Here is a 27,538-nt window from a genome sequence, read left to right on the forward strand (position 1 = left end):
TGAGAAGCAAATTGGCATTTATTTAACATTATATGTTTGTTATATTTATTAGCTATTTATTATATTTATATGCTTATAATTAAGAAACATTTAATACATGGACTCTAGCCTTCATAGCCTGTATTGGGTGATAGATTGTAGTATGTATGATCCATTGAATGTAATACTCCTGCAGCAATCTAAAGGCTGCCAAACACCAGTCTAGAAGGGTTGCACAGCAGCTCTGCACAGCCAAAAAGACCATTTAAACACTGAGCTTAAGCTCAATTTATGCTCTACTGATAGATTTATTGGAATAAACATTTCAACATTATTTTGTGACTTTTTCAGGTTTGGTATCAGATAATTAACACTTCACAAAACTCACTAAACGATAACTCTGTTATTAGTTTAGCTAAGACACTGTTAGCTCTCTGTTTAATGATGTTGCTCTGTGTTGAGCTGCTAGAGAGCAGTGAAGTGTGAAAGGGAAGGGGTGAGAACCAACTGCTGTGAAAACAGTTCTCTCCACTAAGACATCCAAACTGAAATAAGACCTGTATTATTATGCTTTATTATTATCATATTGTGTTTGTGTGTGTTTGTGCAGGACTGTGCTGATGCCGGTTGGTGGCTAGGTGAGCTGAACGGTAAAAAGGGTGTGTTTCCTGACAACTTTGTGAAGCTGTTCATTCCTGAGACAGAAAAAGAGGTAAGCTCTATGCTCTCAGACATACCCACAAACACAGTTACACTCCTGCTGCATCCAGGGCTGCAGCTGGACGCTGGCTGCCCTCACCACTGAGGGCCTCAGTCTCTGGTCAGCGTGAGAGCTATGGAAATACGGACACACACACACACCCTTCTGTCCTGCTCCTTTGCCTCCCTGAATACCTGTGCCTGATAATGCTGCATGTCCTTTGATGTCTGAGTGCTATGTTGCCTAAAGGAGCTCTGTTTTAATAGGTCCTGTGAGTGTGTGTATGTGTGTGTGTGTGTGCCTTTGTCTTTAACTCTGTGTGTGTGTGTCCTTACAGAGGCCTAAGAAACCACCTCCCCCAGCAGCACCGACAACTAAACACATCACAGGTAATACGCTCTCATATCTTTATTCCTCTCTCGTTTGCTTTAGTTTCTCACATTCCGCTTAACCGCCTATGTGTTTGTCCATGGTTATCTGCCCATGTTTATTGTCTCAGTGCTTGGTGCCTGTATGGTTTCTATTTCGCATTCTTATTTTTGTACCCTTTTAAATAGGATGCTCAGTGATCATTGATCAATCATTTGAGCTCAAATGACATCGTATTTGAAGTGGTCCCCTAATCACAACTGCACTGTTTCAAGTTTATTTGTCATTTGCACAACATGTCAGGACATTCATGCATGGAAATGCTTGTGGCGAGGCAGAAGGTAAATAAAGTAAAAATAAAAATACAAGAAAAATACTGAAACTGAAATATATTAAATATACACCAAATATAGAGACAGGATGGACCTATGTAAGAAAAAAAAAACTCTTTGCTATGTACAAATATATTTATATGAAACAAGGGATAATCTGTGAAGAATATGTATAGAATGCTGTTATAAAGAACTTGAACAGTCCATTAATCACTATTCCCTACATTGGGAAATCAGAATCACTATATAGAAAGCAGTGTTATAACGAATAGAAATGGTCCCCTAATCAATGAGTGTGTTTACTTGCACTTAAATAATCTGATAACTGCAGAAAATCAGATTTTGTCAGTAATCTGATCAACGCGTTTATATGCACTTAAGTAATCAGATAATGGGAAACTCTGGGTCTACATGAGCCAGGCAGTAATCGGATTTCTGCTTTGCAACCAGCCAGTAAGCTCACAGAAGAAGACGGGACTTGCTGCCGAATTAATAACAATAGACACTCAATAACAGAGAAACTGAGTGAATAGTCCTAACAGTTTAAGAACCATGTTTCTCATGGTTTTAAGGAATTTGGGTGAATGTTATCATCCATAGTCCGTAATATTATTAAAAGACTCTTTTGAGAATCTCTCAAAATCTCTAAAAGGGCAAGGTTGAAAAACTAACTCGCTTAGATGACACTGCATTAAAAATCAACCTGCTTCTATAAAGGATATACACCAATCAGGCATAACATTATGACCACCTCCTTGTTTTGATGCTCATTGTCCATTTTATCAGCTCCACAGATGGACTACAGTCTATAATTGTAGAACTACAAAGTGCACCTATATAGTAAGTGGAGCTGATAAAATGGACAATGAGCGTAGAAACAAGGAGGTGGTCATAATGTTATGCCTGATCGGTGTAACTATGTGGGCTGAGGAACATCCCTGTCAGTAAACAGTTCATTGCTGCATCTACACATGCAACGTACGGCTCTACTACCATGTTTCTTAACACATGGTTTCAAGGAAATTAGGAAATTCACCATCTACAGTCCATAACGTTATTACAAGATTTAGTGAAGCTGTTGAAATCTCTATGCAAAGTTCAGAAGCCAGTATCTGTCACGGTATGGGGGTGTGTTAGTGAGTAACTGCTCTACATAGTGAATAGAGAATAGTTTGACAAAGCCACTGAACCTCTGTTAAGGATGATGAGGTTGGAAGGAAAGTGTAATTAACCCTCTGGGACCCCCTTGTGGCTGAAATGGATTCCTACCACCAGCCCACTGACAGTGTAATGAGAGCTAGATTCACCCAAAGCTCCATGAATGCTAATGAGCTTTGAGGCCAGTGCAAAAACTCTGTCCCTACAAATTGCTTCCCTAAAGACTCCCCAGAGAGGAGAGAGGGGAGTCACGAGCAAAAGAGAAAAGCAGAGGAAAGAAGAGAAAGATAAAGATACCGTCAGTTCAGGTTTTCCACACATAAGTTCTCATCTCAAAACGGATTTTGCCCTGGATTTACCTCCTGTTTTAGTACATGTGGAATTTGAAGTGAAAGTTTTACAGCTGACTACTGAATTTCTGTTTTGATTATCGATCTGATGACCAAGGCCTTGTTAATGTAAGGGCTGCAGCTCATGGCCCCCGGCCACCGGGGGGGTGCGGGTATGATTGCGAATAGAATAAAAGTAAAAGCTACTTGAAAATATGCTTATGTTGATTTAGATCAGGTTTCAAATGACTGCGGTGAGCTCTTTTCATGATTAGCATACAATCACGGAGACTAGTCATGCTAAAGCTGAACTAGTCATGCTAGCAAAGCATACTTTGTTACTTTACCTCCGGATGATATGAGAAAATATGAATGAATTGAGTCGTAAGTGGAAACTTGAAAAGCAAACAAACACAGAAAAATCCTGTTCTGGTTTTCTGATATATGGCAATGTTAAATGTATTCACAGGGGTGTGGTGAGGTGCACTAAGCCCAGGGTGCCAGAATGTCTAATAGCTGATTGATTGCTGATGACGACTGTCATTGTTGCTGCAAACTAGCTCAGCAGATGCTATTGTTAGGTGTGTGGAGGTTTATTTGGTCTTCAGATGGTGGTGGTCAGGTTTAGGTTGAGTTCAGACAGAGTTTTGTTGGGCTATGACCAGGTTCAGAATAAGGATTAACTCGCAGGTGTGGACAGGAATGGGGCTCCCTGGTTGCACATTTTTAATTATTGAGGCTCTGGCCTCCTGAGTGGCATATCCATTTATACTGCAAAAACATGATACCTTCATATGAACTCATCTAGTTGATTATATCTAATATTTCTCAATTTGAGAGTGTTGTAAAAATAGTATATTATTTAATGAAGGCATAGACATTTTAATCTTAAGTGAAATTATCTCACTATATTAGCTGGTAATTTTGCATGTTTAAAGAAATGCATTTGAGAAAAGGAAAGATTTCTACGACTGACAAACCTGTCGGGTTTGGACAAAATTCTGTTGGGTTACAGTTGGGTTTGGACAGAATTTTGGTGGGTTACGGTCGGGTTTGGACAGAATTTTGGTGGGTTACGGTCAGGTTTGGACAGAATTTTGTTGGGTTTGGACAGAATTTTGTGCTAATTTTGGGCTTGGACAAATGTTGTCGGGCTACAGTCGAGTTTGGGCACTTTTTTGGGCTACTGTTGGGTTTTGACAGAATTTTGTCAAGCTAATTTCTAAAATTTGGTAATGTGATTTGAGTCAGACAGAGATTTAGGCCCACTTAAAGCCTCTTTCATTTCAAGCCTCTATCCTTGACTATACTTTGTGTACCACTCCTCAGACAAAAAGCCGGAGGTTAAAAAGGTTCCCCCCGAGCGGCCGGAGACCCTTCCACAGCGAGCAGAGGAGAAAGGTAGCCAAAGAGGCTTTCTCTAACAGCAGCCCAACCAGCATCACCCTGCTCAGCTTAACACTGCTCTTACTCTGCTTCTGTCCCTTCTCTGACTGCCATAACTCAGGCTTCATGCTGCCTGCTGAACAGTGTGTGAGTGTATGTGAGAGAGAGAGAGAGTAAGTGAGAGAGGGAGACTCCTACTTCCCTTTTGCAGAAACAAGAGATCATTTATAGCTCTTACAGCATGTGCTTTTCTTTCCTGTTAATCAGCTTTTGTCAATCCACAGACAGACTTTGATATTCTAGTTGCAGTTCGTCTGTGCAGAGTGGATGATTTCTCTTTCACTTTATTAGCATGATGAAGGTTTCTGTGATGATGGTGATGATGATGATGATTGTGTAGGTGAAGAGATAAAGTCATCAGAGATCCAGAAGCCAGCCTTTCCTCCCAAGAAGCCTTTGCCCCCAAAGAACAACAACTCAATGAATCGTCCTTCCTCACTGCCCCCCAAACGACCTGAACGGCCCGAGAGACCAGCTGTGCCCAGCATCCAGTCAGTCTTGCATTCACTCGCTCACTCACTCATGTATTCTTTCAGACTTTTATGAAAAACACATTTATTTGTAGTGTCATAATGTTGTCAGCTGAAATCAGTTCTTGGAAAAACTAATTTTCTCAAACTTACTTTGTCAAATTAAGAGTTTGAAAACATACCTTTCACTCCCCAGTTCTTACAGTGCATATATTATAGTCCTTTTTGAATTCATCCTGGTTGTGATGTCATAACACTGTGCTGCTTCTGGCTTTCAGTAAGCAAATGTATCATCACAGCCTTCCAAATTATCTGCACATACAAAAGTACTTTTCCAGGAGTGTGTTCTGTACATCTCAGCCTGGATAGCTTTCGGCCAATCAGAACAGAGGTCATTTACATATCGCTGCTGTCAGAAGAAAATCTCGTATCTCCATTTTGGTCGTTTTTCAGTTTAAATAATTTGAAAATGCCTGTTGCCCTTTACATTGTGTGTAAATTTCATGTAGAATGGACCAAAAGAAACAGCCCAAAATGACTTGTAAAAATGTCTGGTTCTGTTGACTTACATTAAAAGTATAGTAGGTTTTTTCGTTCTCCTGCAAGGTTACTGTTTTGGAGATACAAGGTTTTCTTCCGACAACAGCGATATATCTGTGTTAAAAGTATGGTAACAAAAACAGGCTGATAAATTCTAAGGCTTAAGGAGAGTTTGAAAATGGCCATGTATAAATGAATTATGACTGTTTTCAGTATATAAAACAACACAAATGTTAGAGCAAAAGTGGACACCAGGGGGGACAAATAAAATACAAGGAAAAGGCGGAATATAGGCCCTTTAATTAGTCAGCTAAAATTATAATAAAAGGTTACAGAGGCAACGTACACAATCACATGTAAAAGTTCGAATTACATGTTTTGTTGAAAACCCTCTACAGATAACACACTTAATTTCTGCAAACTGTAGTGCACAATTTCTCTCTATTAGATTTATTATCTATTTGTTCTGTCTGTTTGCTTTAATATATTGGGAAAAACATTATAGAGTACAGAATATAAAATGTGCCTTAATGTTTGCACATTTGCTGTTGTCGGATCAAAACCTTTTATATCTCCAAAAAGTTAACTTTACAGGAGAAGGAAAAAACTAACATTACTTTTAATGTAGGTCAATGGAATTAGCTTTATTTCTAAGTAATTTTGGGCTGTTTCTTTTGGTCCATTCATCATGAAATTTACACACAATGTATAGGGCAGCAGGTATTTTCATACTACGTCAAAAACTGAAAAACAACACAAATGGAGATATGAGGTTTTGTTCCGACAGCAGCAAAATGCTACATTTATGTTTCATTTTTGTTTAGCAATTATTGACCAGAGGCACTCAAACCTTTGCATAAGTTAATAATCGTTTCCATTACCTGTATATAAATTCCTAGCCATATTTTGTTGGCCATGCAGGTGTGATAGTCCTGGTGTTACTCCAGATCGGCCCTTTACAGACAAACCCAATGATGTAGGTGAGTAAAACAAATGCTTTTCTGTGACAAAAGCATATTGCATTTCCATTCCATTCCAAGTCCATTCATTCTCCACTGAAGATCATATCACTCTCCATAAAAGCATCTGTACAGTTCCACTTACAGCTGGTGACATCACATACATAAAGTCTGACGTGTGGAGGTGCTGTTTATTTTCTCTGTTGGTAATGCTGTGTGGTATCTATGTGCTATGTGTGTGGTCCCGTGCCTGTCCGTATGTGTGTTTCTGCTGGGTGGAAGATGTGGACGACTTCGACTGCGTCATCTCATCCACAGAGAAGCTGTACCACCCCACAGCATCCAGACCCCGCGTGATGGACCGCCGGCCACGCTCACAGATCTTCACGTCTGTGAGTACACAAACAACGGCAGTTCCCACACTTACACGCTAATGCACATGCGCTGTTTTTAATTTTGTTTCCTTTTTTTTTGTTTAAAGAGTGGGAATAGTTGGTGAAAAAATCAAATTTGTACTAATTTCTTCTCAGCACAGTGTCTCTTACTTAATGTAAGAATGGACATTTGTGATCACCAGTTAGCATTGTGCTGTCCTAAATCACACTTGCCTTAAACTATTTGCTGTTAAAAACTACAGAAACAGACAAAGCTGAGGCTTTTGGGTTATTTTATAGATGTTTTATAGAATGATATTAAATATTATTATAAATTGTTAAAGGAAATTATTTGCTTAAAGGGGAACAGCCTGGTGGTAAGAGAGGTGAGCCATCAACTGGAAGGTTGTGGGTTCAAATCCCACAACTGACCAGGTATATCTGGTTGTGACCTTGAGCAAGGCACTTAACCCCCCATCGCCCCAGGTGACGCTGCTCTGCTGATGACCCAGATTAGGCTTAGTTAGATAGCAAAATGATGAATTTCCCTATACCAATAAAGTACATAACATAACCGTTTAGATGTAAACGAAGACGTTCAGAGTGGTGTTGATAGGAACCAAACATCTGAATCTGCTAAAGCCCCCTCATAGAAAGCTAACACATGAAATGGCTTTTAATAACCTGCCTGATATATTGTTTTGTAGTACTTTTGAGGTAAGATTTTGGCATAAAATATATTTTTTTAAATCCTTTTTATGATGGAGATGTACATGTATGGTGCTGTGAGGCAAAATAGTACCCAAATCGTTTCTTTTCTTCCTTTTTTTTTTTAACATTAGCAAAGTAAAAAAACTCAAGACATGTGTAGGTTTAATGGTGTATTGGGTAATAAATAAAATGCCCATATTTGCATTATAGACATGGCGACCCCTGGTTCCTATCACCACCACTGTAAAGAAATCAGACTTAGCAAGTTTCTCTACAATGAAGCATTTCACATCAAACCACTCTGAATGACTGTAGTTAAATTTTGCTGAAATTTTGAAAAGTCAGTGAAATTTCCCTTTAACACCTTGGCAAATGATTAAGGCATGCAGTTTGCATAGTGCTAATTGATATACAGACATTTCCATTATTAATTTTCATAGATATATTAGTGTCAAATGAAGAAACAAACTTCAGACACCACACATGCGTTTTCTGGTTGAGTACAGTAGGCGAAGGAGAAAATGATGTAACTTTGATTTTTCACCAAACTATTCCATTAATGTGCACTGGCACGAGCGCTCACACACAGCAGATGTAATCGGCAGTTGGAGTGTTTCAGATCGGCAGTGGAAGGCCAGGCCGCTGAGGCGCGAAGCGTCTGCTGTGTCTGCAGGACGAGATCGCCCTGTTCTGCCTGTCTGTGGGTTATCTATAACTAGCTGCTCTCTGTTTCTCTCCTCCTCAGTCCTCTCTCTCCAGTCCTGACCTCCTGGACTCCCCCTCTCCAGAGGAGGAGCGGAGAGAGAGGGAGAAGGGAAAGGAGGAGCAGGACTCGTTCACTCCCAAATCTCTTGACAACTCCAGGAAGATGCCCAAGGCAGTGCCTGTCATAACAGTAAGCCCCTCTCCCTCCCAGCACCCACCCCTTCCCTTTGTTGTGTGCTCCTGACCTTTTTGCATGCGCGTCCCTCATCCTACCACAAGGGGGCAACCTAGACAAGACACACTTATACACATGGAGACTGAGGCCCAGTGGGAGGACTCATACTGATGTTAGGCCAGCAGGAGCCACATTACTCTAATGCAACCTTCATGTGCTGATCGGATGATCCTATTTCAGACTTAAGGTGCTAAAAGTGCTTTGTTGTCAGAAAAATAGAAGATATGTCAACCAAGCTTGTTTTATGTGCTTGTCATGTCAGTTTCATATGCTAGCAGAGTTTATTTGGTATGATAGCAAGCCTATTTGATATGCTAGCCAAGCCTGTTTGGTAAAAACACCACTTATGTTAGCTATTCTTATCGGTTTGGGTATCTTGCTAACATTTCCCCCCACTGTGAAAGTGTACATAATGCAACCAGTAGTTACAGATGTTAGCAAGTGTCTATGGCCTAATCCAGGGGTCGGCAACCCAAATGTTAAGAAGAACTATTTTGTCCTTTCAATAAAAATCAAACCATCTTGGGAGCCACAATATTTAATGTCAATTCTTGGCTGTAAATATGTCTCAGTATGTGCTGATGTACTAGTATAGGCTAAACATATAAACTAAAACGCAGACTTACTTTGCTCTGCTTTAAGCTTTAGCTCAGCTATAGCCGCTTTTCTTGCATCTCTGGCAGGAAACTTTTCCGCAAAAGTAGAACAGTTTCTTGTAAAATGTCTCTCGTCGTTCAACTTTTTACGAGACTGAAGTCGCTTCTCATTCGCCAGCTTCTCGTTTAATTTTTCCCGTTCCGCCTTAAATTGTGCCTGAGATGTGAGAATGTAACTGCTGCACCATTTAAGGTGGAACGGAAGGATTCGAATTCGAAGATGGCAAATGAAGTCTTCAGCCTCGTAACTTTTTAGTGTTTGACAGTTTCTCGTTGCAGATTATCAGGAAACCAGCTGGAGTGATTATCAGTGCAAATAAGTCCATTCATCTCCAAATCATCAATGTTTGTCTTAAATCTCTCTCTTTGCTGTTTCGTTAGCTACTAGCTAGGCCAGATTCTTATCTGAGTTGCTATGGTGACCAGCAGTGTGTGCGCCAATCTTCAGGGTCAAAGGGTGAATTAGCAGTTCTACATTAACTCCAGTGTTTAAGACCATTTATTGTTAAAACTGTGTTTAACGATCAGCAGAGCTTTATTTAACTGCAAAGGAGGATTATTTTATTTTTAAGCTTTAAATCTGATTCTGCTGCGGAGCCGCAACAGGGCAGTAAAAGAGCCGCGTGTTGCCGACCCCTGGGCCTAATCAGTGTCTACGAAATGTAAGTTACATTTAAGAAATCACTGAAACAGTCTTTTCTTCCACCATAATGATGGGGTTAAGCTCAGCAGCAAGGCTTGTAAAAGGCCTAGTAACTAGGACTTGACAGGAGATTCATCAGGAACTCTTATTTATGATCATTCTGGTAGCACATGAAGGCGGCATGAGAGCAAGTGTGTAGCTGTTTATGGACAACCTGATGTTCTAATCACTGTGGACATTTATCTACAGGTCCCTGAGAAGAGCTCTCTTCCTCCCAAGCCTTCGACCCTCTCCTCATCTTCCGGCTCCACTGGGGCCCACCTCCAACCGGCCCAGACCAGCAGCGCTGCCCTGAGGCCCCACTCCCCCTCCGTGGAGGCCAAGGGGAAGGGCGAGCAGGGCCCCACGCTGGACGAGTTAAGAAACCAGCTCAGAGAGCTGCGGGCCACCGTGGAGCTGATGAAGAGCCAGCACAAGTAGGGAGGGAGCATTGGAGAGATTCATTAGAGATACCAGATATTTCTTTGCCGATATAGACAGAGTTTGAGTTTGCAATGAAAGTTATTAATAATGTTATGTTATATATATTTACATAAACACACAGACACTCATTGAGCCTACTGATATGAACAAACACCAAGACTATTAAACATATACTCGTAATCTGCTGCATTTGTATCGTACAGTTGATTAACACGTAAAATTTCCTTCTACTTAGAACAAAAAATCCTTTGACTCATAATAAACCTAATATAAAAGCCAGTGGGAGTCTTGTGCAACAGTTTCAGCAGATAGAGATTAGGTTGGAGTGTTCATTTATTGCATGTAAAGACATACTGCACTGCAATTTGGCTTCATACCAGTTATACAACAAATAACTACTGCCATAATGCTAAAATAATAAATTACTTAGGGCTGTAGCGGTCCCACTTTATATTGTGTCTCTAATAATTGTGTAGTTACATGTGAACAACATATGCAACAACACTGTAACTACTAATGATTTAGTCACTGTTGCAGATGGATTACAGAAGTACACCTTTTGTGTATCTTAATAGTTGTAACAGCCTATTCTCTCTCATATAATCACACAATGGTAATAACATAAATGTAATTACATTGTAATCACTTGAACAGCAGTTTTTTTTCAGATGTTTTTTTTTTCCAGCAGTAAAAGGAAGTATCTAATAACTTACATTAAGACATTACTTAAATTGTATCTGCCAGCTTTCCTAACATTTAGCTAGCGTTAATGTTGCTAGTGCTGTGACATTGTAACCACTTTCTGTATGTATATGTGACAGCAGATGACCCCTTATCTTAACATGTAACGTTTATGACATGAATTAAATGTGTTGCATTACCCCAAAACAATGTCTATATTACCACTTCATTATTACACAGTACCTACATACCAACTACACAGGAACTATCCACTTATGTGTAACTTCAACACTACACTACAGGAAAGTTCCTCTGTAGAAATTACACTTGTGTAATTACATGAGGCAAAACTGAAGTTGATACACATGTGTAATTACATAGGCTGTACTTCTGTAATCCATCTGTAACACTGACTAAATCATCAGTAGTTATTAGAGACACTTAAAATAAAGTGGGACCGCTGTAGCTGCTGTCTCTTCTATTACAATGTAACAATATTATCCAAGCAAACAGTGGTTTACGAAAACAACTGCGCTACATAATTTTCCACATAATCACACTATTCTACCAGCTTTAATAGAAAATTAATAATTTTATTCTTTTCAGCTGTCTTGATTTTAACACAAATAAAATGATTTAAGCTCTGGCCAGAAGGGGGTGCCGTGCAAACTTCATACCTCCAGCTGTGCCAATGCTTGCGAGGCTTCTGACCTGCATTTATAAGATTCTCACCCCTCTCCTGTTTTTTCTTCCTTCCTAGACAAGAGATGAAGCAGCTGGTGAGCGAGCTGGATGAGGAGAAAAGGATTCGCTTATCCCTGCAGGTGAGTGGGGATTCAGCACCACTCCTTTGGGGCTTATTTTGATATGCTCTGAAAAATGCAGGGCGTTAAAAATACTGTCCAATGAAAAATGCACTGTACTGAAAATAGAGTCCACTGAGGATAATACGAAGTGGCCATTCACTTAATGAAAGCAATGGTTTGGGGAGGAAAATAACTTTGATTTACACGTTTTTTCTTCATTACCCTAAATATATTAGATCACCCAAGTATGTTTGTGATCTGAACTAATGTAGAGAAGTATAAGACAATTATTTATGATCGCCCACTGGTAATTCTTCGGTGACACAAAGCTGAAGTCAGCTATTCGCCAGGTTCTTGTTCGAATTTTCCCGTTAAACCTTAAATGGTGCGGCAGTTACATTCTGGGCACTTCAGGCATCAGAACTGCTGGACTATTTAAGGTGGAACGGGAAAGTTAGCTAGCTACCGAGACATTAGCATACTTTGGTGACTTTTATGTTTGTTATGAAGAAAAGGACCATACTACATTGAAACAACATTAAACTAAGATTATATAACGGGTATCGTAACTTTTTAGCGGAGAAAATTCTCACATTTGTGGGTTTCTTTGGTCTGTTGTTCAGCCATCTTGCCGGTTTTTCTTTTTTTTCTCATATCACTCTGTTTGGAGTGTATCAGAAAAACCTCCGTTTGGAGGGCCATGTAGCCCTAACACTTCGCCCTACCCCTCTATCTCAACAAAAATTGGGACACCCTACACCTAAACATGAACACGCAAAACAGAGGGCTAAGGGCTAAGTGGTAGGGGCAAGGGGTGAAATGGAATTGGACTCCTTAGACTTCTGGTCAAACCATCACTTGTATGATGTTGTAATGATGAGTGTGCAGTTGTGGAGACGTGTAGGTAACTGTTTACTCTGTCTTTGTGTTTCAGATGGAGGTAGAACACATAAAGAAACTCCTGTCCAAATGAACCCACTTTGCGCTGGATGTACAACACCAACATTTGGCTGAGGCTCGAAGCCGAACCCCAGCTGCGCAAATCTGTGCCAAAAGAATACAAATGGAACAACATAACCCAAGAACAACAGCATAGAGAAAACAAACAACTGCTTCCCCCACTTCAGGCTTTACTCTTTTTGTTGGTCTGTTATTTTTATTTTATTTTATTAAAGCTTTTTTTTTTTGTAATGCATGGACTGAGCGCACAGACACAGTGCCTGGGCAAGGCCTCGCTGTGGGTCATGTGACCCAGGACTTCTGGGCCACGATGATGGGCTGGTCCGCAGGACTATTTTACATCGGGGAGTAAACAAATCGCCCTGACCGTTTTGGTGGTACTGCTTTCCATAGCACTCAGTGCATAAGCGACGTTGAAGGAGAAACTGGCGTTTGACTTCAGTACGGCTCACCTTAAGTTCTTTTCTTCGCCTCACCTTTGTGGCCTTTTGTTTTCATTTTCATTATTCTTGTGGGCGTGTCTAACTGCAGTTAGCGCAGCAATCCCACACTGAGGCCTTCTTTATTTGGAATATTCTAAACTCATATCTTTTTTTTTCTGTCTTTTCATCAGTGACGACAATGAGAAAACACACGTTTTGTTTTCTTGATGCTGTTACTTCTTTTGAGAAAGTCTTCTATACATACTTTTATATTTTAATGTACTAAAATGCATTTATGTGTGCAAATTTTATTAAAAAAAGAATATACCAAAATGATCTTTATCTTAAGGGTGGATTTGTACTATAATTCAGATCTATTTTTAAAGGACCCATATCACAGAAAACCAAATGTTTATCAATTTCATAAAATAAGAGAGTTTGATGTCGTATATAACAAAGTTTCAAGTCATACCATTCATTCCCCAGTCTGTACAATCCATACATACAATGTAGTTATGTGATAACTGAGGTTTGGGGGGGAGGGACATGCCTGAAACCCCTCCTTCTTCCAATCTAACGTCCTATAAATTCACATCCTCACCTTCCGTTACTGTGATGAAGGGGGGGGGTAGGTGGATGTAAACACCAACACGTTTACATCCACCTACTCGACCTGCAGCAGTTTCGCCATGCCCATTAATGCTTAATTTATTAATTATAATGAGTGTTTTAGACCAGAAAAGCTTTTTGAATGAGATGCATTACAGGACAGCCAATTACAGCAGAGCTCATTTACATATATCAATCTTAAAGTCACAGTAACAGAAGAAGCCAGTTTATTATTGATAAAGTTGAAAAATGGTCATGTAAAAATGAATTAGGACTATTTTTGAGACTTAAAAGGATGTTTTGAGTGCAAGTCAGGGAGAAAAAAAAGTTAATTAAAAGACATAGGTTATGGGCCTTTTTAGTATCATAAATTACTAATTACAAATAAATATAGCAAAGCCTTACATTGCAAGACCCTCTCTGTAGCTGGAAAAACAGTGGCATACAATGGCCTTTCTAGGAATATTTAAGCATTTTTCAACTTAATCTCCATCTTCTGCCACTGTCGCATATGACTGATTACCACAAACAATGCAGCTATAATGTAAGTCAATGGAAAGATCTATAAATGCTTGCCAATTGACTTCAATTATAAGGATGATTCGAGTTCATGATTTTTTTTATTATTATTATTTTACTTAAGCACAGGGAAATACTTCAGTTAGACTGGTGACCCAATGTATGTTACAGATGCAGCAGATTATGGATTAGGTTTAATCCAGACTGATTTGAGATCTTATGTTAGTAGACACTAGAAGGGGGTTATATAAGCTAGCAAAGGTCAGATATTTGTAGGCAGGTTTAATGTGTTGGTTTAAGGTCATTCAGAGTTCACCCAGTGGAGACTAATATATCATCATCCAGTCCTGCCCTATAAATCACAAACACACAAACACATGCACACATAATGAACATCAATACATAGCCAGTGCCCCCCGCCGCCCCATGCACTCTTTTCCGACTCACGCTTAGGTGAACCCTTAACAGCTCATTGCTCTTTATTGTATTGGCTCTGTTAATGTGGGCTTCGTGGCCTGGCTGCTGCCCAGTGAGGCCTGCAGATGGCTGTGTCTCCCTGCAGAGAGGAGCGAGAACAGCCTGATCCAGCCCGCTGTCAGGGAACACATCAGGGTAACGAAGACAGGGGGGCTAACCAGGGGAAACATGAGCTAAGCAGATGAGTCATATAACAGAACAGCCTTAGAGTTCTAGAGATAGATAATATGAGGCATGCATTAGGTAAGGTCATGTAAAAATATCATGTAAATGCTTACCTACTGAAAAACAAGTAAAAAAGTCATCAAAGTGATAGTTTTTAGATTGTGTAACATCTACTGGCATCTCAATTAAAGCTTCTTGTGCATTGTTTGTCACTTTGTGAGACTAAAGTAAAATGTGAATGTTTCAAAGCAAGATGTGTTACTATCAGCTATGGAACCTGGGACAAAATATTAATTTTAAACAAAAATGGGTGGCTAATTTGTAGAACAGTATAAAACAAAATAGACTCTTTTATCCAGAAATATCTATAAAATTACTCAGAAAGGCCCAACTCTGTTCACTTAAGCAGGCAATGGTTAACCAGTAGCTAACTCTGGTGCAAAGATTAATACTTTTGTACATGGTCCCTGACAAACAATGACCTAAACTAAACTTCATACATACTTAAAACGTAAAAAAAAAATAAATCAACAGGAAATATTTATGCAAGCAGAAATCCAATGGTTTTACTTAAAAGGCAAAAAATCTTGCATAATTCAATTGTTTAGGTGTTTTTAAAGTCATTCAGTTTCAATGTTAAACTGTATTAAAATTTACTGACTCTGATTTCTTTATAATGGTGATGATAGGAACCAGGGGTCATGATGTCTACAATGCAAATGTAGCCATTTTATTTACTATCCAAAATGACCTACATGTTAACCTACATGCAGCTTTTGAGCTTTTTATACAATATTGGCGATGATAAACCAGAAATGAATGTAAAAAATGTGTTTTCTTTGGGTGATATTTTGCCTTACAACACTCTGCAGTATCCCTGTGCCATGAATGTCAAAATAAATAGGTTTTAGGCCAAAACCTTATTTCACAACTATTATCTCAGACATAAAATAAGTGACCCTTATTAGTCCCACAACGGGGAAATTTCACCTCTGCATTTTAACCTATTTGTGCAGTGAAACTCCACATACACACTAGTGAACCCACACACACTAGGGGGCAGTGATCACACTTGCCTGGGGTGGTGGGCAGCCCTATTCACGGCACCCGGGGAGCAGTTGGGGGTTAGGTGCCTTGCTCAAGGGCACCTCAGTCACATACTGTGGGCTCTGGGGATTGAACCGGCATCAGGCAGTGTATTCATAACCATTTCTAATAACTTTCTGTGAGGGAGCTTTTAGAGGTGGACGTCTGGTTCCTATCACCACCACTGTGAACAATCTGTGTACTCTGAATGACTCCGTTTACAGTGGAAGCCAACTTCTGCCACCTGAAAGAAAAACAAACAAGACCCTATAGTACACACTTACAAAGGTGGTTCTTCGATGGTTCTTTAATAAAGAAAATGGTTCTTCCATTACGTCCATTATGAGATGAGTGTCATAATTATAAAAAAGCAAGTCAGAATTATGAGATACTGAGTCAGAATTATGAGAAAGTAAGTCATGAGATGCTAAGTCATTATTGAGATACTAAGTCATAGTTATGAGAAAGTAAGTCAATTTTTGAGATCTGGTCATAATAAGTAATAAATAATTATGAGATGCTAAGTCATAATTGAAAAAGTAACTAAGTATGAGAAGTCATCATTCTGAGAAAGTAAGTCATATGATGAGATGCTAAGTCATATTTATGGAAAACTTTCACATTATTGTGCTTTTCCAGTGGTGGAAACAGGCTTCCATAGTTTACACCTCAACAATTGTGTAGAATTTTTGAAAAATCGGTGGAGTTCCCCTTTAATGTTATCTTTCCTCTGTACTATTAAACCATATTTTGACTTTGCTGAGTTGCTGTATGTCTTTCCTCAATAGTCGAGGTAGCAAGTACCTCTTCCACTTTCTGTATGAAAATAGGAAACATTTGGACTTGAGCAACACTTACACAAAGTCGAGTTTCAACATCAGCTCTTCGTCAGCTCCTCGTACGCGGAGGTGGTCTTAAACAGGCTTTGTGAACAGCGGCTGTGTGAACGCCAGCCTTTTCAGTGATGTTATAGCCGTAACAGGAGGAGCCACCGACTGCAGGCAGGAGTATTTTGCAGGTATCATGTGTCCTGCCGCGGGCATCCATGCAGAGCAGCCCCGCTGAGGAAGCGCCTGCTGCCTGCGCCCGTTTTCGTATTGGATTCGCACTGTTTTGGCGACAATAATAAAAAAAGAAAGGAGCTCACAGTTCAGGAGTTCAGGCGGGTGTACACCGACCGTAATAACTCTCGCCACTGAAAGCGGACACTTTTATATTCAGCCAGCTTCACCGCCCGGGTCTGAACACGGAGTCTCCCCGCTCTCTCTCTCTCTGTCGCTCTCTATCTCTCTCTCTCCCCACTGCTGGGAAACTGACAGCACAGAGAGGCTCGGCTAATCCGCAGAGGAACCACGGCTTTGTCGGCGTAACGTTAGTGAAAATGCGCTTGTGAATGACTTGGGTCGTCGTGTCTGAGGAACATTTCGAGAATGTACGTCTTTCTTCAACAATTTTACTTCTCCTTTCGCAGAAAAACGTAATGTGAATCACAGCCTGACGCGCCCAGCCGTTGGTCAGTGTTGACGGTTAAACCGTCACTTTCTGAGGAGACAATATGAAAACGTAATTTACAGCAACAAACACCAACAAAGTACCGTTAAAAGGCAAAAAGTACAAAACCGGCTTCTTTCTTCACATATATACTAAAGTAAGTGAAAAAAATATAAGTAGAAAATATTCAGAACACTTTGCTGCTTAGTTTCCCACTAAGTTAACTAAATTAAACAGGCTAGGCTAATTAAGTGCTTCTGCTAACCAGCTTAGCTAACTAACTAACTAACTAGCGGTTGCTTCTTAATTAAAGGTAAAGCGGCGAGACGTTTGTCTTCCTCCAGCTGGACAAAACTGACCTCTAACAGGTCAAAAAAAAAAACTAACTGGACTTAAGTTACCTGTTGGCTATCGTTAGTGATGAGCCTTGAGTTAATTAAGCGTGAGTCGCTGGACGGGAACGGCAGCCGGCTGCTCACTCCGGTTAGTCAGCGTCTGTCGAGGTAAACAGTTTCCAAAGCAAAGCGGTCTCTTCGGCGCTATGGAGGTCGTAACGAACCAGCCGGCCGGGGAGAGCGGAGGTTTAGGCGGAGGAGGAGGGGACCATGCGCCCAACATGTCCGTGGCTGCCGCGGAGAGAGCGGAGGTGAGCAGCCCCAGCCCCCTGACCAAGCAGCGGTCTCTCCGCGCCGTCTATGTGCTGAACGATGGGCTGAAGGCGGTGGCGGCCAACAGCCCCGAGTCCGGAGCCCTGCAGTGCCTCCAGAGAGCCTGCGACGCTGAGAGTGCCATCCTCACCACAGTCACTTTCGGCCGGCTGGACTTTGGAGAAACCTCCGTACTAGACACCTTCTACGATGCAGGTAGGCTGGGAATCCTGAGAAGTTTATCACCACATGTGAACATTTTAAAGCAAAGTTACTCATAATATTGGCTTAAAATAGCATATAAACTAAAATGTGATGCATTGAGTTTACTTAACTTATTAATATCCATATCTGAGATTTGAAATTTCTGTAGGTCCGTATGTTGTCTGAGCTTGCTGTGAACAAATATCTTCAATATTTCTAATGTATCTGGCTACACAGTGAGTTTTTATCACTAAATGTATTATATTGAGGTCACAAAACAGTAGAACATTCAAATTTGATTGTGATAAAGGTGTAAAAATGCATATTCTCATAAAATTAATTTACAAATCAATGCCGTTAGATGTTCAGATAAGATATAACTATGCAAAATTTTTCACTTCAGACCAACAAACTGCTTTTTGCCACACTAAATTTAGTACTTGGACATGAACACTGTATAAAACCACATGAACCACATGTATAAAATACCAAGTGATATATTTAATCATGTTGAAATGATGTGCACATTTCGATGATGCAAATTCAGTGACTTTTTTCCAGAGTACAATCCCTGGCATGTGCCAGGGGCCGTGTCTAACTCTGGGCCCCCCCTAAAATCATTCATAGCTCCCCTCCCTGCAGATGTGTTCGCTCTATCATGCCCCTTTCATTAATTTAAACTTTAATATGCCATACATTACCTAACAATAACAAAAATTACAGTTTAGCACATTTTTGGTGAGTAACGTCCTGCCGTGTGAGCAGGCATGCCCTGACCTGCGTTTCTCTGCTGCAAAGCTTTCTGCAGAAAGGCACACGTGTGGGGACTTGAAGTTGCTTCTGGGGGTTGACTGGGTTTGTGTGAACAGTTTGAACATTTACTGGCAGAAAATGAGACACTGAATGAGTGTTGGCTTGCCATTGCTGTGGAATGACAATAACAGCAGCCGGTTATGTGCAAAAAGCACAGAAAAGTAATGATCATTTGAATTAAGACTTAATCAAAGATTAATAATCTATTAGCAAAAAAGGATGAGCAGAAGGTTTGGGTAATTAATTTCTGGATTGATTGGTTTATTCATTCATCACTTCCCTAAACAGGTTCTAAATATTTTCCAGTGTAACAGCTCACGTTTTAGCATGGCTAAAACACTTTAGGCAGAATGTGCATATCTGTGTACAAAAAGCGGATGACGCAGGACTCAAGTCTTTCTCCGTCTGTAAGCAGGCCTTCCGGACATGTTATTAATGCATTTTGTTCTAATTCGGGCCTCAGTTGCTTAACCAGTACACAGGTGATCAATTGGTGAGGTAAATTGACAGCTTTGCGTATGTAAACTGTAACAGGGAGATTGTGGTCACAATGAGTGCGTATACATACACTCAATAATCCAAACATAATCGGATTTCTGCAGTTATCCCATTATTCAAATGGTCATGTAAACACCATACTCCGATCTAGAAATCCGATTAAGAAATCTGATAAAGAGAGCTGGATTTTAGCTCAGTAATCATATTTCTCAGTGCATGTAAACTCTTACTCCGATTTCTATCGGATTTCTCAGTCTGCGCATGCGCGAGAGAACGGTGGATGTCACGAGACGCAGCAAAACACTTTTGGAGTGGCGCTGAAACCATACACGAAATAAAGGATTCAAACATTCTCCATCTTCTGAATGATGTATGTTCATATTTCCAGGTTTAAAAAAAAATGCAGCATGAAGTTTGAGTGTATTGGCTAGTTGCAAAGCAGAAATCTGATTGCTGCCTGACTCGCATAGACCTGGAGTTTCCCCATTATCTGATTACTCAAGTGCATGTAAACGTGTCAATCGGATTACTAACAAAATCTGATTTTCTGCAGTTATTGGATTATTAAGTGCATGCAAACGCACTCAGTGTTGGATTTTGCAGTTAGATGCATAATCTTACAACTGTCTGGTAGCAGAAGAGGTAAAGGGCATTTTTTTTCTTTATAAAATCTTAATGTTTGGCTCAGGTAATCAAGTTAAATTCATTTTTAAATGAAATCAAGTTTTTGTGCAGGACACTGAGACTATTTTATTCACAACAAAACAAAATCTCCATAACGTATAGATTTATAAAGTTTTCTTATACCTTTATATGTACAAATTGTTTCAGTCCTTTGAATTATGCTTAATTTATTGTTTCCATATGGTCTGAATGCCAAGTCATAATACATATTCTCAGATATAAACAGAAACTTTCAATAAGGACATGAGCAAACATTTAACCCCCAGTCGTTAAACTGCTGTCATTTATCACATGAGCTCAGCGAGCTGTGCTAAAATGGCATGTGTTCTCCATTATGGAACATGACATGACATGGCATTTGTGAACTAGATGGCATGACCGCTCATGTTACAAGAAGCAGTTGAGAATGAGATTAGACACAACTAGTGATGCACCAGTCTTGAATTTTTATGGCCGATTTCTGTATCTTCACAGATAAGTTGGCCGATTTTTATTAGCCTTTTTTATTCTAACCTGAAACTTTTTACAGTATTAAATGTAAACATTTACAGTATTTTCTGTTAGCCAAAGTTTCAACAGAAATAACATCAGTTGCTCTTAAATGGCCCAAGCTTAAATGAGAAATCAGTTGCCTAATTAAGTAACATGAAATCAGATGAAGTGCTACATCCAAAGTATGAGGCAAATGGCTATTTAGCACAATGAGCTGTGCATAATTATGCTGCAATATTGATGTCTGTGTAGCAGTAGCATTCAAATACAGTGCGAGTGCATTTGACTGCTTCACATTATTTACGGCATTAAATTGCATCACAGATTGGCCAAAATTAATAATGAGAAATCTGCTGGTTCTGATCGTTTGCCCCCAGAGACAACACAAGTTTTGAACTGAAATAAATAAAGACTTAATGCCCACTCTTAAAAACGGATGCTATTTAGTGATAGCGATACAAACTCATATTGAAAATCTGTTGTTTCTCTTGTGTTAATTAATTCCTCATACATTTATATGTAACTGTTTAAGAAGAAAGCAACATGGGACTCCTCCTTCATGCAATATTCAATAGAGTAGTGGTTAAATGTCATACACTGCTGATCCCAAGCCTGTTTGCAGACATCGCAGTTGTGGACATGAGTGATGTGTTCAGACAGCCATCGCTCTTCTACCATCTGGGTGTGCGTGAGAGTTTCGACATGGCCAACAATGTCATCCTTTACCATGACACGGACCCTGACACAGCTCAGTCACTGAAGGTGAGGTTGCCTTGTGTACACAGACATGCACACATACATTCATGCTCTCCTTTTTGTTTTCTCTGTGCAACAACGCATAGTGTTTTGCAAAGCCTCCATCCAACCTTTGCCCCTTACACTGTATTGCTAGTTTATTAGGTACACCTTATTTTGACATTTTATCAGAAACTTCTGCCGTATAAGTGCACTTTGTGAGCTCACGATTAGTGACTGTAGCCTGTGGCTGCACAATTTGCCAGCCCCCCTGTACCCTCACCCTTCAATGGAATGGAAGCACCACTGACTAGATGTTATTTTGGTGGTGGAACAGTCTTGGGGCAGTGACATGGTAGTTTAGGATGCGACAGAATTTTCTAATATTCGAACAGTCACGAAAGCTATACGTTCTCATGATTAAGGAACATGAGATGTTTGAACTCTATACTTAGGGCTGAAAGAATTGTTTTTATATCAAAATCACAATTTAAAAGAGTGCAATTTTTAAATCGCAAGAGCTGCAATATTAATTATAGCCAAATTTTATTAACAGTGTCTTAAGTGGGGAACACTAACCTAATATCAGAGCTTGTAAACTGCCTGTAGATGAGCTGGACCAATCAGAAGCAACCAAACAACTATATGCTGTGACATCAACATCACAACTAACTGGCCGTCTGGCATGTTCAGTGTTCAAGTCACAAGCCAGAAAAAGTGGATGTTCTGGTATTCTTGGCCACAATAACAGGCTTGGACTTCAATTTAAAGAAAATCATCGCAATGTAAATCACAGTCACAGTATCGATTAGAAAAATTGCACTGAGATATTTTTCCCTGTGTATCTTTACTTATACTTGCATCCTGTGTTTTCCTCAAAGTTTCTTACTTGTTTAGCCCAAAAAAGGAAGCATAGGAGGACTATTTTGGCCATCTAAAGGCTAGCACACTCTGGACAAGAAGCTCTGTGCCCCGCTGACAGATGGTCTCTGGTGCTGAGTAGCAGATACAGTACAAAGCCCAGCTGTAATACATAGGAAGCGTTGCAGAAAAGCACAGATAAACAAGATGCTCAAGTTAGTTTTACCCATACAGATTTAATGGAATAAAACCTTCAGTATCATTTAGTGAAGATATTAGGTTTGCTGTCAGCTAACTCTGACAAAATGTAGTTATAACTGTTATAACTGAAGTTTGAGGTGGGGAACATACCTGAAACCCCTCCTTCTTCCAATGTAACACCTGTAAATTCACGTCCTCCCCTCACTTGCCATTCCTGTGATGAAGGGTTCACAATTCACTCTGCCACCCCATCTCCTCCCTGTTCTGCAGTCCTGCATCTGTCCTACTATAGCTATGAGGGGGGGTCTGGCCTTCTAGCTACAGGCAGAAGCTGCCCAGAACTCCAGCCCAGGTTCTCAGAGTTCTCCCTCCTCCTTCTATCCGTCTTCCCAAACTCACAAACCTGCTGTTTTACAGCTAAAAGGTATGCAGTAACAAACAATTAGCATTTGTCTGTTTATCATAATGAATTTAGACACTTTTCTTGGTGTAAAGTTTAGGTCATGTCATCTGCAGTGGATTGGTGGTTTGATTGTACAGTAATAGAGAGATACACAGTGGCACTATTTAATGCTGCATCTTTTGAGTCTGGTGTGCGGTAGCCAGTGGCCTTAAGAGTCCTTAAGGCTAAAAAAGTAGACTTTTTCAAATATCTGTATATAAGTTTGACTGAACTGTTCATCCGTAATGGTAGTGTTATTCAAGTATCGGGCACAGCGGTGTTGCTGGGATTTTTAAACACCTCAGTGTCATTGCTGGTCTGAGAGTCCACCAGACAAAAATATTCAGCCAAGAGTGGTCCTGTGGTCAGAAAGTGACCAATGGTGAAGGGCTGACTAACAAAAACTGTGCGAAAAATGAGCTATAGTCTGTAACTACAAGTAGGTGTGCCTTAAGTAGGTGCATCACATATATTTTTACACTCACTGTGTTTTAAAAGCCCAGCATCATTGATGAGTATCTTGTCAGTGGTGGTCCTCTGGTGGTCCCTTTCAATTGGTGGATGGGGTAGTGGAGGGCTGATAAATTGTGCAACAACAGAAGTAGTACAACTATATGATAGGTGTGTCATATAAAATTACCAGTGATTGTACACACAAGGTAGGTGTATCTGATAAACTTAACTGATTGGTGTGTTGTGTATTGGTACACACATTCCTGGTGTCTGAGCAAAAGAACCACTCCATGTCTGTGGAGCCTGCCAGCTATTTCCAGTCCTGGGAGGTGTTGGCTGCTCTGGGCTTGTGACCATGGATCTGCCTGGCCCTAAACAGCATGTGCTGGATCTCACGGCAGGCATGTCAGCCCCAGCCTCAGACAGCTGCATACAGCCAAGTTGCCAAAGGGATGCAGAAAAGGAATGTGCTATGAAGGGCCTGGGATACCATGGCACACGTGCTTAGACCGCAGCTGAGAATAGAATAGAATAACGTTTGTTTTCTTGCTGTACTTCTGTCCACGCATGATTAATTGCAGCTCTCATTAACCCTACTGTGTGCGCATGAGCATGCTGAATAAATTTGAAACAAAAATGTTATTTGTGATGTTCGAGATGAGTGATTCATGCTTTTTTCTTTTTCCTCAAGGACATGGTGGCACAGAAAAACACAGTAAGTATCAAATCAGGGTGGAACTTTCCGTCTTGTTTTCTAAGGAACTAAAGTCACACATACACATTGTCATGGGAGCTGAGGATAAAAGAAAAACTTCCTGATTCTGGAGAGCTTTCACTATTGTTACTCCGTGGATTCAGTCTGGTTTTGCCTATCCCCATTGAGCAAGCTGTTAAATGTTGTTTAAGTTCTTGCTGATTCCAGTCAGGAGAAGAGCAAAAAAAAAGAAACAAAGGTGCTTCTGTTGTAATGATGTCAAGCTTTGTAACAATAGAAGAACCTTTTCAAAAAGGTTCTATATAGAACCATATATAAAATATTGTCTGTCAATCTGAAGAAACAGGTTGAAGTGGCAAAAGATTTTTTGCTTTAATGTGACTCAGATCTGATGTTTTCAGGGCTGTGTGGACACACAAATCTGTTCTTTTCAAATGCGAACTGAGTCACTTTCATATGTGGTCCTAGATCGGATACGTATCCGATTCATGGCCATACGACCTTAATGTGACACTCAGATCGAAATTCATGTGCTTTTTTCCCACTGCGCGTACGCCATTATTCAGCGTTACCATGACAGCAGCGCCGAACAGAAGTTAAAGCCTGTAAATGGTGGAAAAGCAATACATCTCACCTTTTTCACCTTCATCTCGCTCTAATAATGAAGCTGAGAGCTGATCAGAGTTAGTTATGCAGTGAAGGCTCGTTCTGACCGTTAATCTGTTGATGATCCACGTGACATATGCGATTCATTCACGTGACGTCACTGAGTAGGATGTGCGCATGCAGGTCATTTCAATATGCCGGTTCATTCACATTAATGACAGATTTGATCACCTAAATGCGTGTGAACCATCGTGTCAGAGAGATCGAATTTGAGCAAAAAATCTGATTTGAGCAATTAGGCTTGTAATGTAAACATAGCTAAAATTTCTCAGGTGCCTAAAATCTTTGCATAGCGCTGTGCATCCATTCCAGCACCTCGCACCCATTTCTGGTTTAAGTGACGCCCACATTTGGGTTGTAATTTAAATTAAAGTACAAGAAAAAGTATCATTCGGGAATTATCTGAGTTATTATCGTTAGTATCAGTAACGAAAAATTTTGAATGATACCCAGGCTTATTCTCCACTGTCAGAACTCTTGAGTTTGACATAGCTTCTTTCTTCTCTTTAAATACTGATAACATGACAACACATTCACTGAAACTGAACGTGCTAGTCGTCCAGAATTGGCCTACTACCAGCATGCTAATAGGCTAATGATTGAATGAATCCATGAAGTAAAACTCATTATGAAATCATGTGAGAGTCAGGATTATGTTTTGGCTGCTGTCATGCCATCGTCATGGGTGGTCAAATAGAAATCCTCCTGTGCGTTGAGCTCTGTAGCTATTTTTGGAGCTTTCTTGGCACCGACATACTGTACACTAGTTTGTTTGTGCACAGAGGGTGTGTATTTCCTGTCTTCTACCTGTCATGTGTCAATATGTGTCAATTGAAATCAAGTGCCTGGAGGAACGCCAGAGCTGATCTGATATGCCTGTTGGAGACTTTGCTCGGTGTCCAGATGCCTCAGTCCATTAGGAGGTGTTAGCAGTGATGACGGCGAAGCTGGCTGGCTGATACTGGAGGCACGATTGCTTAGCGCATGTCTTTAAATAGACTTCTAGGAGAACTGCTCCAGCTGCTCTCTGAAGCAGAGGACTTGACCTTGAGATTATAACTAAGTTGAATACCCAGTTACAGGACTGTTAGCTGATGCAGTCACAGATGGTCTGTGAGTAGTTTGTTCGCTGCTTCACTGGAAAACTTCTGCTTGGTTCATGATGTAGTCTTATTCAGATTGTTAAAGCAATGGTTCAAAAAGTGGTTCTGTACAGTATGTTATCTAGCGTCAGAAACCAGATGCAAGTCTGTTTCAGAGTTCTTAACAACATGATGCAGTTTGGAGCAAGATTATGATTATTTATGCATGCAGTTTGCTCAATGATAACCTAGTAGCTGTAAGCTTTATTGTCTTTTAGGTCTGTTACGTACATTAGCCTCGTTAGTCTTGAATCACCAGTGCAAAACTAAAGTAGCAAATTTTGGACACCAAACATGTCTTGGTTCATTGATTACAGTTTGGTATAAATAGGTACATTTGACTTTTGGCATCAGTTTAACCCGCTCAGTGGTCTGGTGGACCCACTGCATTATTGTTTTTTTAAATCAATACAGCCATAACAATTTATGTAAAAATACCAGATGTTTAAAATGTCACAAGTGGCCAGCGTAGGGTTCTCCTTTAGCAGCTGTAGCCAATCAGCAGCCTGTCCATGTTGTCCACCCTCACACACACACACATATACAAACACGTACACACACAGACACACACACACTAACAGCAGGCCATGTAGGAGAAGAACAGAGTGAAGGACACAGCACCTCCACACTTCTATTCCCTGCAGGTTCAGCCCAACACCACATGTGTAATATAAATGTGTAGGGGGTGAACAGGGTGAAGGCCCTGAAGATGTGTTATTTTATATGTTCTTTACAGAAAATGAACCAAGAAATCTGAGGTTGAAATAATAATAAATCGCATGATTGTTTTTTTTTTTTGGTAAACGTTGAAAATGGGTCCCTCAGCCACGAACACCATATGAGGGTTAATAATTTTTATTAGGTGTTACCAGCATGTTTTGCATCTGTAAAACATTCTTCTTTCTACAAATGCCTCCCTTTCTCTTCTTCACTGGTTACTCCTTGCTTCTGTTTTCATCTACTGTTTCCTGCTTTTTTTATGAATCAGCAGTGATTAGATGGCAGTTTGCTTTATTTAGTACTTATTTTAAATTCTACTCCTGCTCTCTATTATAGTAAGAAACAGAGCCTGATGGACACACTGGTGTTTAGACACCTGGTGTTTTTATGTTTTTGTTTGTTTGTTTTGTTTTATTTGTTATTTTTTGTTTTTTCCAGTAAAGTGTTTTGGGATATTTGAAAGGCTGTGTTTGTTGTTGGTCAATTAATATCATTTTTATTGTTTTAAAACGGGCGTCTCAAACTACCAGCCTGCAAGTAAACAGGAAGACAGCCTCATTCGACCTGTCACATATTTATAGTTTTTCATTAAATCCATCCCAAAAATCTTTATTTACGTCTGGCTGTTAGATCTGTTTTACACACCAGACACTGTGGCTAGACACCCAACATGAGCTATATAAATTCAGTTTAGGCTCATGTTCACAATTATAAAAGCAAAAATAGAGCATTGCATGCAGAACGAACCATTCAATCGGAAACCTGGCACAGCTCAAACTCTGCACACTGAACGGGTATGGTTTAATTTAGCTATAACTAACTTAGCTATTCTATTTAGGTCCGATAGTTAAATCTGCCTTTGGGATTCCGTCATGACACAGTTATAGATAGAGCTTGTCAGAATTAATAAGTGAATTCTGTCAAACTTGAAAAAAAGTTGTTGTGATTTTTTTAATTCTC

At 40.0% G+C, this 27,538-nt stretch overlaps 2 protein-coding genes across 10 annotated transcripts in view; both read left to right on the top strand.

Annotated features, from left to right (window-relative positions):
• sh3kbp1 (SH3-domain kinase binding protein 1) overlaps positions 1–13,294 on the top strand; it is a 118,398-nt gene extending 105,104 nt beyond the window's left edge. For both annotated transcript variants that reach the window (XM_036558108.1, XM_036558109.1), the window contains 10 exons: positions 590–691; positions 1,017–1,068; positions 4,197–4,268; positions 4,654–4,804; positions 6,245–6,303; positions 6,565–6,674; positions 8,113–8,262; positions 9,856–10,082; positions 11,531–11,594; positions 12,511–13,294. In XM_036558108.1, coding sequence (XP_036414001.1) covers positions 590–691; positions 1,017–1,068; positions 4,197–4,268; positions 4,654–4,804; positions 6,245–6,303; positions 6,565–6,674; positions 8,113–8,262; positions 9,856–10,082; positions 11,531–11,594; positions 12,511–12,549 — 1,026 coding nt within the window. In that variant the 3' untranslated portion in view covers positions 12,550–13,294. The remainder of the gene's footprint in view (positions 1–589; positions 692–1,016; positions 1,069–4,196; positions 4,269–4,653; positions 4,805–6,244; positions 6,304–6,564; positions 6,675–8,112; positions 8,263–9,855; positions 10,083–11,530; positions 11,595–12,510) is intronic.
• A 4,552-nt stretch (positions 13,295–17,846) lies between these two features.
• map3k15 (mitogen-activated protein kinase kinase kinase 15) overlaps positions 17,847–27,538 on the top strand; it is a 45,543-nt gene continuing 35,851 nt past the window's right edge. For 6 of the 8 annotated variants that reach the window (XM_036557984.1, XM_036557985.1, XM_036557986.1 and 3 more), the window contains exons 1-3: positions 17,904–18,168; positions 21,266–21,405; positions 24,027–24,050. In XM_036557984.1, the coding sequence (XP_036413877.1) occupies positions 17,922–18,168; positions 21,266–21,405; positions 24,027–24,050 (411 nt within the window). In that variant the 5' untranslated portion in view covers positions 17,904–17,921. Of the gene's footprint in view, positions 18,169–21,265; positions 21,406–24,026; positions 24,051–27,538 lie in introns of all 8 variants that reach the window. The other 2 variants (XM_036557983.1, XM_036557989.1) reach the window with 2 other exon arrangements.

Source organism: Colossoma macropomum, unplaced genomic scaffold, assembly GCF_904425465.1.
Source record: "Colossoma macropomum unplaced genomic scaffold, Colossoma_macropomum, whole genome shotgun sequence".
Lineage (NCBI taxonomy): Eukaryota > Metazoa > Chordata > Actinopteri > Characiformes > Serrasalmidae > Colossoma > Colossoma macropomum.